The 11,888-nt window shown below is 49.7% G+C and overlaps 1 protein-coding gene and 1 pseudogene across 1 annotated transcript; both read left to right on the top strand.

Annotated features, from left to right (window-relative positions):
- Positions 1-552: 552 nt before the first annotated feature.
- MYCL (MYCL proto-oncogene, bHLH transcription factor) lies at positions 553-7,007 on the top strand. The gene is made up of 3 exons (XM_087820334.1): positions 553-686; positions 1,044-1,548; positions 4,490-7,007. The coding sequence occupies exons 1-3, from the start codon at positions 579-581 to the stop codon at positions 5,083-5,085; spliced, it is 1,209 nt and encodes a 402-aa protein (XP_087676460.1). The 5' UTR covers positions 553-578; the 3' UTR covers positions 5,086-7,007.
- Positions 7,008-11,668: 4,661 nt separating this feature from the next.
- On the top strand, positions 11,669-11,766 carry LOC148092396 (U6 spliceosomal RNA; annotated as a pseudogene).
- Positions 11,767-11,888: the final 122 nt, after the last annotated feature.

Raw genomic sequence — 11,888 nt, 5'->3', positions numbered from 1 at the left:
GAGGGCCGCCAGGTGGCGCGGTGGAGGTGCGACTGCTTCCCCCACCTCACCCACCGCGGGCCAGACGCACCTGAACTAAGCCGGGGGAGGCCTGGGAAGAAGGATCGCGGGGCTGGGCAGGGCAGGGCGAGGCGGGGAGTAGCCCTCGCGCCCAGCCTGGAGTGGGCAAGGATCGCCGTTTTAGTTCGGTTTGCTGGGGCCGCCCGGATCTTGGTAGAGTTATGTCCCCACCGGGCAACCGCCGGGCTGCATCAGCTTGTCGCCTGCCCTGCGCTCCCCAGTGTGCAATTTATTTGGGGTCTACAGCGACTAGAATAGAGCGGGAGAAAGCAGCCAGCAGGGGTGGGGCGGAGACTCCACCATCCCCACCTGTCGACTGCGGGGAGGGGGCGGTTAGGGGGAGGGGCTTGTCCCGTAGGGCCCGCCCCCGGGTCCCAGAGCCCGGGTTGCGCGACCAGATATAAAGCAGCCGGGAAACAATGCGCCTGTATCTCGCGCTCCCGCGCCTATCCCGGTGGCGTCTGGGCCTCCGTGCACGAGCGAGGGAAGGAGGGCGCGGGCGGGGGGCGCGCTCTTGAATGCGGTCCGCGCGCTCGCTGGCGCGCATGTGCTTGTGTACGGGCTGCGGGGCTGCCCCGAGCCGGCCCGGAGCGGGTCCGCTCCCGGTGGCGGGCGGCTGGAGCGAGGTGAGACTAGGGGCGGCCGGGGGACGGGCACGGGTCCCGGAGGACGGGCTGCAGACTGCCTTCTGGGCACAGCGCGCCCCCGCCCGGCCCGGCCGGGCCCTGGGAGCTGCGCTCCGGCGGCGCCGGCAAAGTTTGCTTTGAACTCGCTCCCTGCAGCCGCGTCCGCGCTCCGTGCGCGGCTTCCCCGGACACGCTGACCCAGCCCCGGGCTTCCCGGGACGCGAGGGAAGGGCGTGGGTCCCAAGCCCAGAGGTTCGGGAGGGACGATAGCCTTGCAGCTTGCTGTGCTTGGAGACCGGGAACGCCTACCTCCCTGGGCCCGTACCCCAGTCAGCACGTCCCCCTCCCCTCTCGCAGGGAGCGGACATGGACTTCGACTCGTACCAGCACTATTTCTACGACTATGACTGCGGGGAGGATTTCTACCGCTCCACGGCGCCCAGCGAGGACATCTGGAAGAAATTCGAGCTGGTGCCGTCGCCCCCCACGTCGCCGCCCTGGGGCTCCGGTCCGGGCGTCGGGGACCCGGCCCCTGGAATCGGTCCCCTGGAGCCGTGGCCCGGAGGGGGAGCAGGGGATGAGGCAGAATCCCGGGGCCACTCAAAAGCTTGGGGCAGGAACTACGCCTCCATCATCCGCCGTGACTGCATGTGGAGCGGCTTCTCAGCCCGGGAGCGGCTGGAGAGAGCGGTGAGCGACCGGCTTGCCACCGGCGCGCCCCGCGGGAACCCGCCCAAGGTGCCCGCCGCCCCGGATTGCGCTCCCAGCCTCGAAGTCAGCAACCCGGTGCCCGCTGCCCCCTGCCCGCTGGGCGAGCCCAAGACCCAGGCCTGCTCGGGGTCCGAGAGCCCTAGCGACTCGGGTAAGGACCGCCCCAGGCCAATCAAGAGGGGGGCACCCCATGGGTGGCCAAAACTCTGCCGCTGTCTGAGGTCAGGCACTGGGTCTTAGCAAGCTCTTCAGCCACCTCCCCCTTTCTCTGGCTGAAGCTGCGGGTGTAGCCCCCAGCGGTGTCTGTCTGGCACGTGGGTGTGTTAGTAAACAGTTTGAAGAAGTGGCGTGGGAGCCAGCGTTTCTTTGATGATGATTGGAACCCCAGGGGACAAGGGAGACAGGGTGAGGCATGGCGCTTAGAGAGGACAATACTGGGATTGGACTGTAGGGGATTCTGCCCTCCGGGGGCTGGAAGGGGTCCCTTAAGGGTCACCCCAGGTTTTAAGTTTTTTTGTTGCTGCCTTTTTTCCCTGGGAAACTCACACTCCCATAGGGAGAGAAGAAGCTGAGGAGCCTTTTGTGCAAAGCCAAAGCCTTCATCCTTTTAAAAACCTAGTCTCCTGTCTGCTTTACTTTAAAATGCTTCCACCCCTTATCATTTGTGCATCCACACCATTACCCATGAGACAGGTAGGGGAGGAATGAACTCTCCCCATTAACAGATGGAAGAACTGAGGCTTAAAAATAGGAAATCACTAGATGTGAGCCCCAGCTTCCTGCCACCTAGCCAACCTCTTTGCCCAACCCTCCATTGCAATCAGGTACCTCTTCCTCGAAGTTTAGAGGGTCTTTATGGTAGTTTATCTGAGAAGGGCTACACCTTGGCCTGTTGCTTTGGCCTAAGGTGAAAAGGTGTCCCTTTAACTCCCTCTCAGTCCATCCGAGAGCTTCAGCTGCCTCCTTGCATTCGAAAAATGTTCACTAGTCCCTACTTTGTGCCAAACTCTGGGCTAAATGCTGGTCAAGGATATGGAGCTCCTGGCCCCTTTCCCCATCCTTGAATACAAGTGTAACCACACTGAGGGCAGACCAGCATCCTGTGCCACCAGACTACAGTGTTGTAGCCTAGCCTCTTCTCAGACCTCTGTACCCATGAGAAACAGCAGAGAGGGTACCTTTATAGGGTGCAGACTGGGGCTAGCATCAGGTAAATCAGGACAGAGAAAACTTCTGTCAAGAATAACTTTTACATGACAATTTAGGGGGAACTGGGGAATGGGGTATGGAAGTCGTCATACACTTGAAGGGAAAAATAAGGATAACAAGAAAAATTAAAAGTAGTTTTTTCCAGTCCTCTGTGCTTAAGGTCGTTTTTAACCTGCTTGCTTTCTACGCCAAGAGCTTGTGTTTGTTTAATGGCTGGAATGGGAATTTGGAGATCAAGAAACCAATAAAGATTTATCTCTACAAAGGCCTATTGAGTGGTAGAGTGGGAAGAACACTGTTTTGGGAGTTTGGAGATCTTAGTTTGAGGTCCAGAATGTTACAAAGGTGATGTGTGGACTTGGCTGATCTAGCTCTGTTTCTCCCTTGGCACATGAGGGGTTTGGCCTTGATTGTCCAGCTGAGGGCATTTCCTTGTCTGGGTATAGTTAGACACTACCACTACTCTTTGAAAAGGGGAATAGTGGTCTTACATTTTTTCTTCCTTAGGCAGAGCCTTCCCAGCCACAAGGTTTAACGTTGAAATATTAAAAATTTGGGATGTGGGGGAGTCTCCTGGATCATTTTCTGACCTGCCCTTTAACCTGAACCTGTTTGCGAGCTCCTGGTTCACAGGCCACATGGCCCAGAACAAAATGCAACAGATTGCAAACAATGAGGGGGGTGGGGAGAGTGACTGATGGCGAAGCTCAGCCAATAGGGGGTAGGGGCTGGGTAAAACAGCATTCCAAACACAGCTTAGCCAGCCAATCACGGGCCTTGGGACCAGGAGGGCTGAATGGTCAGGTTTTATTAATGGAGAAATAATGCGATTGTCCACACAATGGAAGCCTTCCTGACAAAGGGGCTCAAGCTTCCTGATATGCAAAAGAGACAGAGAACTGAGCTCTTCTGTTGTCAGGCTGAAATGCATTAAGGTGATCTTCTATGTGGGGAGCTGAAAAACGTGGAGCCAGGAAGGTTTTCCCCTAAATGCCCCTTTCCTGCTTGGTGTGTAACCTAAGAGACCTTCAAGCCAGGGAATGATGGGGGCATGTCTAGGTCCCTGGTGTTTCAGCCCTTGTATGGGGATATTCTCCTGCTGCTTAGTTCCTGCCCCTGGCACAGGTAGCTTGGAAATCGTCGCTTGTACGTACCTTTGTGAAGTTCCTGCAGCCTTTGCCGATCTGCAGTTACAAATCCAACCCCGTTCTGGTCCAGGGAAGGGGGTGGGGCAGGCAACCCATAAATGATGGATGACTTTAGAAACCCATTGAACCCAGGAGCAAAATGCCCCTAAGGGAAACCTTTCCCTTCCCTCTGTGGGTGAGGAGAGATGCGTTGTAGCCCTCCCTCCTCTGAATCTTCGTCTGAAAGGGATAGTAGAATAGAGAGGTGGGGGAATAATAGGATTTATAACTTGTGGAAAGTAACAATTCCCCAAGTGCAGGCTGTGCTGGGCAGGAACAAAGGGCAACTCTGCCCACAGACCCCTCATTTACAATTCTGATGGGGCATGAAAGAGCCCGACTGGGGAAGATCTTTATAGCTAAACTTTGTCCCAGGCCGATAGCTCTTTCTCTCCATCCTCGCGGTGGGGGAGGGGAGAGCCTGTGCAGACTGGGGGCTGTTGGCTTGGGTCTGCCTTTTGTTCTTATCTAAGCCTTGCTGTGCAAAAGGAAATTGGAGAATATTTTCCTTCTTGCTTATTTCCCTTTCCTTCACACTGCCCTTACATTATACACGAATCAGCTGTCTTTCCCTTCACTTCAGTTTGCTTATATCTAAATTGAGAAATGTCCCCTCCTTTCCCAAGGCCCAGCATAGGGTCCTTGTATGTGTTTCTCATGGGGTGTGTTTTTCTCTTGATCTCTTTTCTTGGACAGAGGGTGAAGAAATTGATGTTGTGACAGTGGAGAAGAGACAGTCCCTGGGTGTCCGGAAGCCGGTCACCATCACAGTGCGAGCAGACCCTTTGGACCCCTGCATGAAACACTTCCACATCTCCATCCATCAGCAACAACACAACTATGCCGCCCGTTTCCCTCCAGAAAGCTGCTCTCAGGGAGGGGCTCCAGAGAGAGGTCCCCAAGAAGAGGCTCTGGAGAGAGATGCTCCAGCGGAAAAAGATGAGATACATGAAGAGGTTGTGAGCCCCCCGCCTATAGAAAGTGAGGCTCCCCAGTCCTGCCACTCCAAACCTGTCAGCTCTGACACTGAGGACGTGACCAAGAGAAAGAACCATAACTTCCTGGAGCGCAAAAGGCGGAATGACCTCCGTTCAAGGTTCTTGGCCCTGAGGGACCAGGTACCCACCCTGGCCAGCTGCTCCAAGGCCCCCAAAGTGGTGATCCTGAGCAAGGCGTTGGAATACCTGCAGGCCCTGGTGGGGGCCGAGAAGAGGATGGCTACGGAGAAGAGGCAGCTCCGATGCCGGCAGCAGCAACTGCAGAAAAGAATCGAGTACCTCAGTGGCTACTGACTGACCAAAAAGCCTGACTGTTCTGTCTTACAAAGACCCAAGTTTATTTTTGAATCTTTCCCTCTCTCCCTTAGTAATTTGCACATTTTGGTTACGGTGGGACAGTCTGGACAGTAGATCCCAGGATGTTTTGCAGCCGGTGCACACAATAAGGGCTTGCATTCTTGGAAACCTGGAAACCCAGCTCCCCTCTTCCCTGACTCACAGGAGCTCTGTGTTTTCTCGGGCGCCTTTGGCTTCTCAGGCAGGCAGCTGAGTAGCTTTGGGGTCTGCCTAGCTCACTAGCTCTGAAGAAAAGCCTGACAGATGCTATGCAACAGGTGGTGGACGTTCTCGGGGCCTCCAGCCTGCATGAAATCTCATACTCCGGATGAGCTTTAGGCTGGGAAAGGATGCTCCCACTGGTGTCTCTGGGGTGATGCTGGGACAGCTGGGCCTGGACGCTCTCCCTGAGGCTCTTTTTTCCAGGAGATACACGAGCTGTCTTGGGTGAAGACAAGCTTGCAGACTTGATCAACATGGACCATTACCTCACTGTCAGACACTTTACAGTAGCTGAGGAGTTGGAAACCTTTAATATATACATATATATATTATGATGTTAGACGACACCCCTCCTCCCACTCTCAATGCTGCAACCTTGAGAACATTTAAAGAGCTTGGTCTCTAGATTCTTTGTCTCAAAGCCCTCTAGGCCCTTTCCTCTGAGGGAAAGTCCATTCTGTCCTCACAAGGGACTTTTTTGTTTCCTTCTGCCTATGTTATGCATTGGGATTTACAGCACCCCTTTCCCACAGACCAGAAATGTTTCCCCAAGACACAGGGAAAGGGGTCCTAGCCTAGGGAAGGCTTAGAGTCCTGGCTGTGAACTTATTCCCTACCCACGTGTCTTCCATCGCGGAGTCTTTTCTCAAGACAGTTGTTAGGCACCTCAGGAGTGAGAACTGTACCACTTCCTCTTTCCCAGCTCCCTCTCATCTCAATCCCTGACTGATAAGTTTGAAGTTCTAGAATCATGCAAACCTGTCCTTCTCGTGCAACTCCAAGGAGCTTGGTCTCTGCAGCAACCACCCTTGGGCCACCTGCCAGCCTGACGTGATGAGTCAGATCCCTTTCCCAGTTTCTGGGCCTTACTGAAGTTCTTACTGGGAGAGCTGCTGGGACTCATCCAGTGCTCCAGAAGGCAGCCTAGCGGCCTGGTGGGAGCTCTGCTTAGTGGACCATGATGGATTTGCCCCAGCTGGACTTGGCACCTCCCAGTGGATTCCAGGTGCTGCCTCCAGTCTGCAAAAGGCACACAACCCTATAGTGTCTTATGGACAAACTCAGGAGCCCCTAAGACTAGTCTGGAAGAAGGACCAGCCCCCTCCAGAACTCTGCCCAGGGCAGCAGCTATCTGCTGGCTGTGTGTTTGAAAGTGGGGCAGGGAAGGATGGTAGAGGGCTGGATGTGGCTCTGGAAAGCCACCTGCTACTTTGAAACCTATTATGCACCATTGTCTGTTTCTGAGGTTGCTTCCTGGCCCCAGAGGACCCCCCATGGAAGTTTGGAAAAATGTGTCTCTACCTTTTGGAGCATGGTTTTCAGGAGCCAACTGACTTCTGGAACTGTCTTTGGAGAATGGGTCGGAAGTAGGTTACTGATGTCTCACCTGAATAGCTTGTGTTTTATAAGCTGCTGTTGGGTATTATGCTGGGAGCAGTCTTTTTTTTTTTTTTTTTTATACTGTATTTTTGTATGCCTTTTGCAAAGTGGTGTTGTTTTTGTACAAGAAAAAACCTCTTGGGCAATTCTCCTGTTGCAAGAGTCTGATTTATTTTGAAAGGCAAGTTTACCTGAAATTATGTATTTAGTTGTGGTTATTGATCACCTGATTTTAAAATGTTGCCTTCTGGGACATCTAATAAAAGATTTCTCAAACATGTCAGAGTGAGGGCAGCTTATGCCAGCTGAGTCTCCCTAAACCAAGGAAGACTATTTCAGGGTAGCCACAAGGGAGCCAGAGGCTTGCATTTCTCTAACCACGCTGCTAACCTGGTCATTCCACTTTGGGTTCCTGAAATGCCATTTCAGACATGTCTAAACAATGTAGGCTCGGCGCTTGGTTAGCACGCAATTCTCTTGTGAATTGCGAAGAGTGCTGAATTTGTACTTTAGAAGGCTTGAAATCCTGGTTCTACCACTTGCTTGTTTTGTGCCTTTAGCTTTATCTTTCTGAGTCCTAGTTTCCTTATCTGTAAAATGGGGATAAATGCTACTTCACAGGGGTTTGGCAGGTAATCGGTGAAGCAGTAGACGATAAACCACTTTCTAAACTGTAAAGCTTTATGTTCTTTAGGGTTGAACTGTTCTTACGTTTGTGGTATGATGACCCTTTGCAGGACATCTTCTTAAAAGTTCTCAGTGAATTTGTGATGTGATTTTTTTTTTTCTTTTCCCCTGGATTTAATGAAAGAAAATGAAGGCTCCCTTTCTCTGCCATAGTTCTCATAAACTTGCTGTAAATGCAAGAGGAGAGAATTTAATAATAGCTCTTCCTGATAGAGTTCTGCCTATGTCTAAACTCACTTCTCCATATTATGCCATACCAATCACATGCAGAAGAGGTCTACAGAAGAGGAAACTCAGATTCTAAGAGTGAAGCAAAACTGTCCAAAATTACACAGTAAGTGAATGAGTGGGGGTTAAAACCAGCTGTGCCTATCTCCACAGCCAGAAGTCGTAAGCAGTGCATAGTAGTGACCAGCTTGTTTTGTTAGCATGGGGTGTGTGGTGGAGGTGAACACGGAATTCCATCACTAACCTGCTTCTCTCTCTGGGCCCATTGTGCCTGCCACTTACTGGGATGAAGAGAAGCAAAAGTTCCATAACCAGCCCTTCTGCCTACTAGTGGGCTGGGAGGGGTTAGTCTTGCCCCAAAAAAGTCCCTTCTGGGACGGAAAGGAAACCAGCTGCTGTTTAGAAAGGCCGTGAGCATCATGGTGGGAGAAGGCAACTTGGCCTCAGCTATGCCTACCTTAGAGCTGAAACCTAGCTGGTGTTGCCTGCTGCACACCTATGGAGCCTGAGTAGGGTAAAAAACTGCTATAAATTCCTCACGTTTACCAAGTGACCCTCATCACAGCCTGGCAAGTAGGCATTATCTGCCACATGGTACTGGAGCTCAGAGAGGTTTCTTGCTGAAGGTCACAACAAAATCAGAATCCCCAAACCAGACGCCTGTCAGGTAAACTTTCCACTTCACCCCCACTGCCCCCATCCCACCAAACCCAGTTTATAAGTAGCTGTTTGGTAAAAACAGATTTGGATTACTGGGACTCCTCTTAACCTAATTTCCCTTTTAGTTATTGTCAACTCTGTTCCCATCCTTTTTTGAAGACATTTGTCAAGAGACTAATCTGTAGAACTTCCTTTACTAGACCTTGAAAGAATTCTGGGCCCTCGATAAGATAGCAGGGACTCTTAGGCACAGGCACTAATGCTAGTTGTTTTACATATTTTAATCCTCACAATAACCTGGAGAACTGGATGGTATCACCCCATTTCACAGATAAGCAAACTGAAGCTCAGAGACATTTCAGTCATTGATGTAAGCCCACACAGCCTCAGGTGCCTGACTCCAAGCTTCAGCCCCTTGGAGTCCAGCTCTGCTGAGAAAGGAGTGGGAATAAAGCCATCTCCTGGGGGGACGGCAGGGTGTTTCTGGAATGTGAAATATTTTAAGCTCCTTCCTAACTCATTTCTGCAGACTTTTACCTCTGTCTTTGAAAGCAGCCAGGACTTTATTCCTGGATTTCTGAGACTACACACCCAATTTGGGGATGTGGACATAGACAATAAGGTGCAGCCGAGAAGCCACCCTTGGTATAGGAAAGAAAGGTCATGTTAGCCCGGCCAGTGTGGCTCAGTGGTTGAGCATCGACCCATGAACCAGGACGAGGTCATGGTTCCATGGTTCCATTCCCAGTCAGGGCACATGACCAGGTTTCGGGCTTGATCCCCAGTAGGGGGTGTACGTACAGGAGGCAGTCGATTGATGACTCTCCTCATTGATGTTTCTATCTCTCCCTCTCCCTCTCTCTCAAATCAATAAAAACATTAAAAAAAAACCACTCATGTTAGACAAAGGTTAACGTGATCAACTTCTGCCTCTATTGGCAGCTATTTTGGGGGGACTAAAGTTGAGCTATCTTAGATGAGGTATCTTAGCTGTGCTAAATTTGTCTAAAGTGCTCCTAGGGTCAGGATATTGCAGAATATTCACTTTAGAAAGAAAAGGGAGATAGGGATGCCTTTGTAGATCTGGAAGGTAATAGTGAGAGTAGAGAGGTTCTTTTCTAAGGATAAGATAACCAGTTGGGAGATGATTGATGACTGGGTGACCCGGGAGGGGTAAAGGGGAGATATCGAAATGTGCCAGCTGAAATTCCGTTGGGGTGTGGGCATTTATTTAGCCCAGCGGGCAGCTCTTGTTAATGTCTTTATTTAGAATTGCTGCCAAAGGAATCAACTGTATTAATGTTGCCATTCTTTTGTGGAGGAAATGTAAATAAGTTTTTGTGTGGGTATTTTTCTGTTCGTAAAGTCTGTAATCAAGTGAGTTATTAAAAACAATGAGACGCAGTGCCAGGGGTCCAGTAAGTGCCCAGGAAGCGATGGATCACCTTTAAACTTGCGGGAAGCAGTATGGTTAAGTGGTCTCTCACACCCAGCAGATCTCAGTTCTCAATCTAGCTCTGCATTTTCCAGCTGCGTAACCATGGGCAAATTATTAACCTTTCCTAGTCCCAGGATCTGTAAAGCAGGTATAAATAATAGCACCTGCTTCATTGGATGGTTGTGAGCAATAGTAAGTGCTAAGTAAACGATTAGTATTTTTTGCAGTGAGTTACCACATGTGGAGAATTTAGATCAGTGCTTGCTGCATGGTAAGCATTCTATGGGCATGTTAGCTATTATCTTTCCCCCCCAGTTATTTTTATTGTAGTAAAATACACGTAATTTAAATTTACCATCTTAACCATTTAAAAAAATGTATTGATTTGAGGGGGACAGGGAGAGAGAGAGAAACATCGATTTGTTGTTCCATCCATTCACGCGTTCATTGGTTGCAGAAAATTACCCAGGAAGGAGTAGCCAGGGTTTGGAGAGACTGAGATAGGCAGAGGAGGGAAGGGAGATAAAGACCTGAGTCTGATGGGTCCACAGCGTCCCATGACCCATGGCAGGTGGGAGCTGCAAGTCTACGATGCCATTGCACAGCTCCATTTGTCCTTGCGTGGCACTGTGGTGCCTTCCATCTGAGTCAGCTGACTCCATTCAGTCATTAAATCCTCTGATGCCTATTTCATTCAGGCAGAGATGTTTAAACCTGAGTGTCTTTAGACTCTAACTGCCTCCAAGACCCTGACACAGTAGGTCAGGGCCAGAAATCTACATGCCTGATAAGCAAGGGAGGTGGACTCCTGAGGTCACACTTAGAAAGACATCGGAATAGGGGGTTATAACCAGAGATACAAAAGACAAAAATATTCGTGCAGAGATACAAAGGCACAGAAATATTCAGAGAAGCTATAGATGGCATAGTACAGGGTTTGGCAAAAGTAGGTTTACAGTTGTGAGTATACAAGACAGTTTATTCTCGTATTATTATTTATTAATTATTGTATTTCTTAATTATTGTATTATTTTCCATATGGACAACTGTAAACCTGCTTTGCCCCACCCTGTATAAGGGTTACCGCCTATGTGATGTTGGGCAAATCACCTCCCTGAATGAGTTTCCTTCTCTAAAATGGATATAATATTAATACCTACCTCATAGAACTGTTGTGAAGAGTAAATAAGTTATTATATGTAAAGTGCCTAGAATAGTACCTCCCACATAGTTAAGAGCAATGAAGATGAAGCTCTAGTTCCATATGGAAGCTTATGAGTGTGCAAACACGATAAAAGCAGGCAATATGTGTCTCAGACAAGGGCTACAAACCTCAGAAGGGGAAGAGAGCACTTTGTTTGGAGTCATTAAGAAAGTTCTCGTTGGGGATATTGTGACTTTGACTGGAACTAGATGCTCCGGTAGTGTTTGGCTAAGTGAGGAGGTAAAGGTGTCCTAGGCTAAGGGAATAGCTTTGGGGAAAGAGGTTTGGGAAGGTTCTGTGGAACCTAGGGAAAGAGGAGAAATCTGCTCTGATTTGCTGGCTGAGTGGTGTCATTTTTACAAAACAAGAAGGATTGCACTAGATTTCTAAGAGGATCCTTTCAATAGCAAAACATCCTCTGCGATTCTTTGAAATAAGGAAGTCAGGGAAAGAAACTGATTATGGTTGAGAACACAGAGATTGAAGTGATGGGGTCATCCAAAACAGAGGAAGTGGGAAATGTGACACTGAAGCTTTAGAAAAGGGTTTAAAATGAAGATACAGGCTTGGAACTCATCAGGATATAAAGATGTTGAAGGCCCAAAACACCAAGCCATGGGAAAGAGAAGGAGGGCTGGAGGAGCACAGGAGAAAACTTAAAAGAGCCCTGAGGTGCTCACTTCGCTTCTGCAGCACATAGACTAAAATTGGACCGATAAAAAATAAACATACAAATAAAAGAAAATGGGAACCATACAGAGATGATTAGCATTGCCCTTGCGCAAGGATGACGCATATTCATGAAGCATTCCATAGTTAAAAAATAAAAAAGAGCTCTGAGATTAGAACTGGCAGGGACCTCTAAATGGCTCTGCATCTTTTCCTCTTTTGTGCCTCCCCTACTCTGATTTTGCAGCCTTCAGGGATGCCCTGTGGGTGTGC

This window comes from Miniopterus natalensis, chromosome 9 (genome assembly GCF_054644295.1).
Source record: "Miniopterus natalensis isolate mMinNat1 chromosome 9, mMinNat1.hap1, whole genome shotgun sequence".
In the NCBI taxonomy this organism is placed as follows: domain Eukaryota; kingdom Metazoa; phylum Chordata; class Mammalia; order Chiroptera; family Miniopteridae; genus Miniopterus; species Miniopterus natalensis.
The sequence above is the reverse complement of the archived record's forward strand: the minus strand, read 5'-3'. Positions and strand labels throughout refer to the sequence as shown.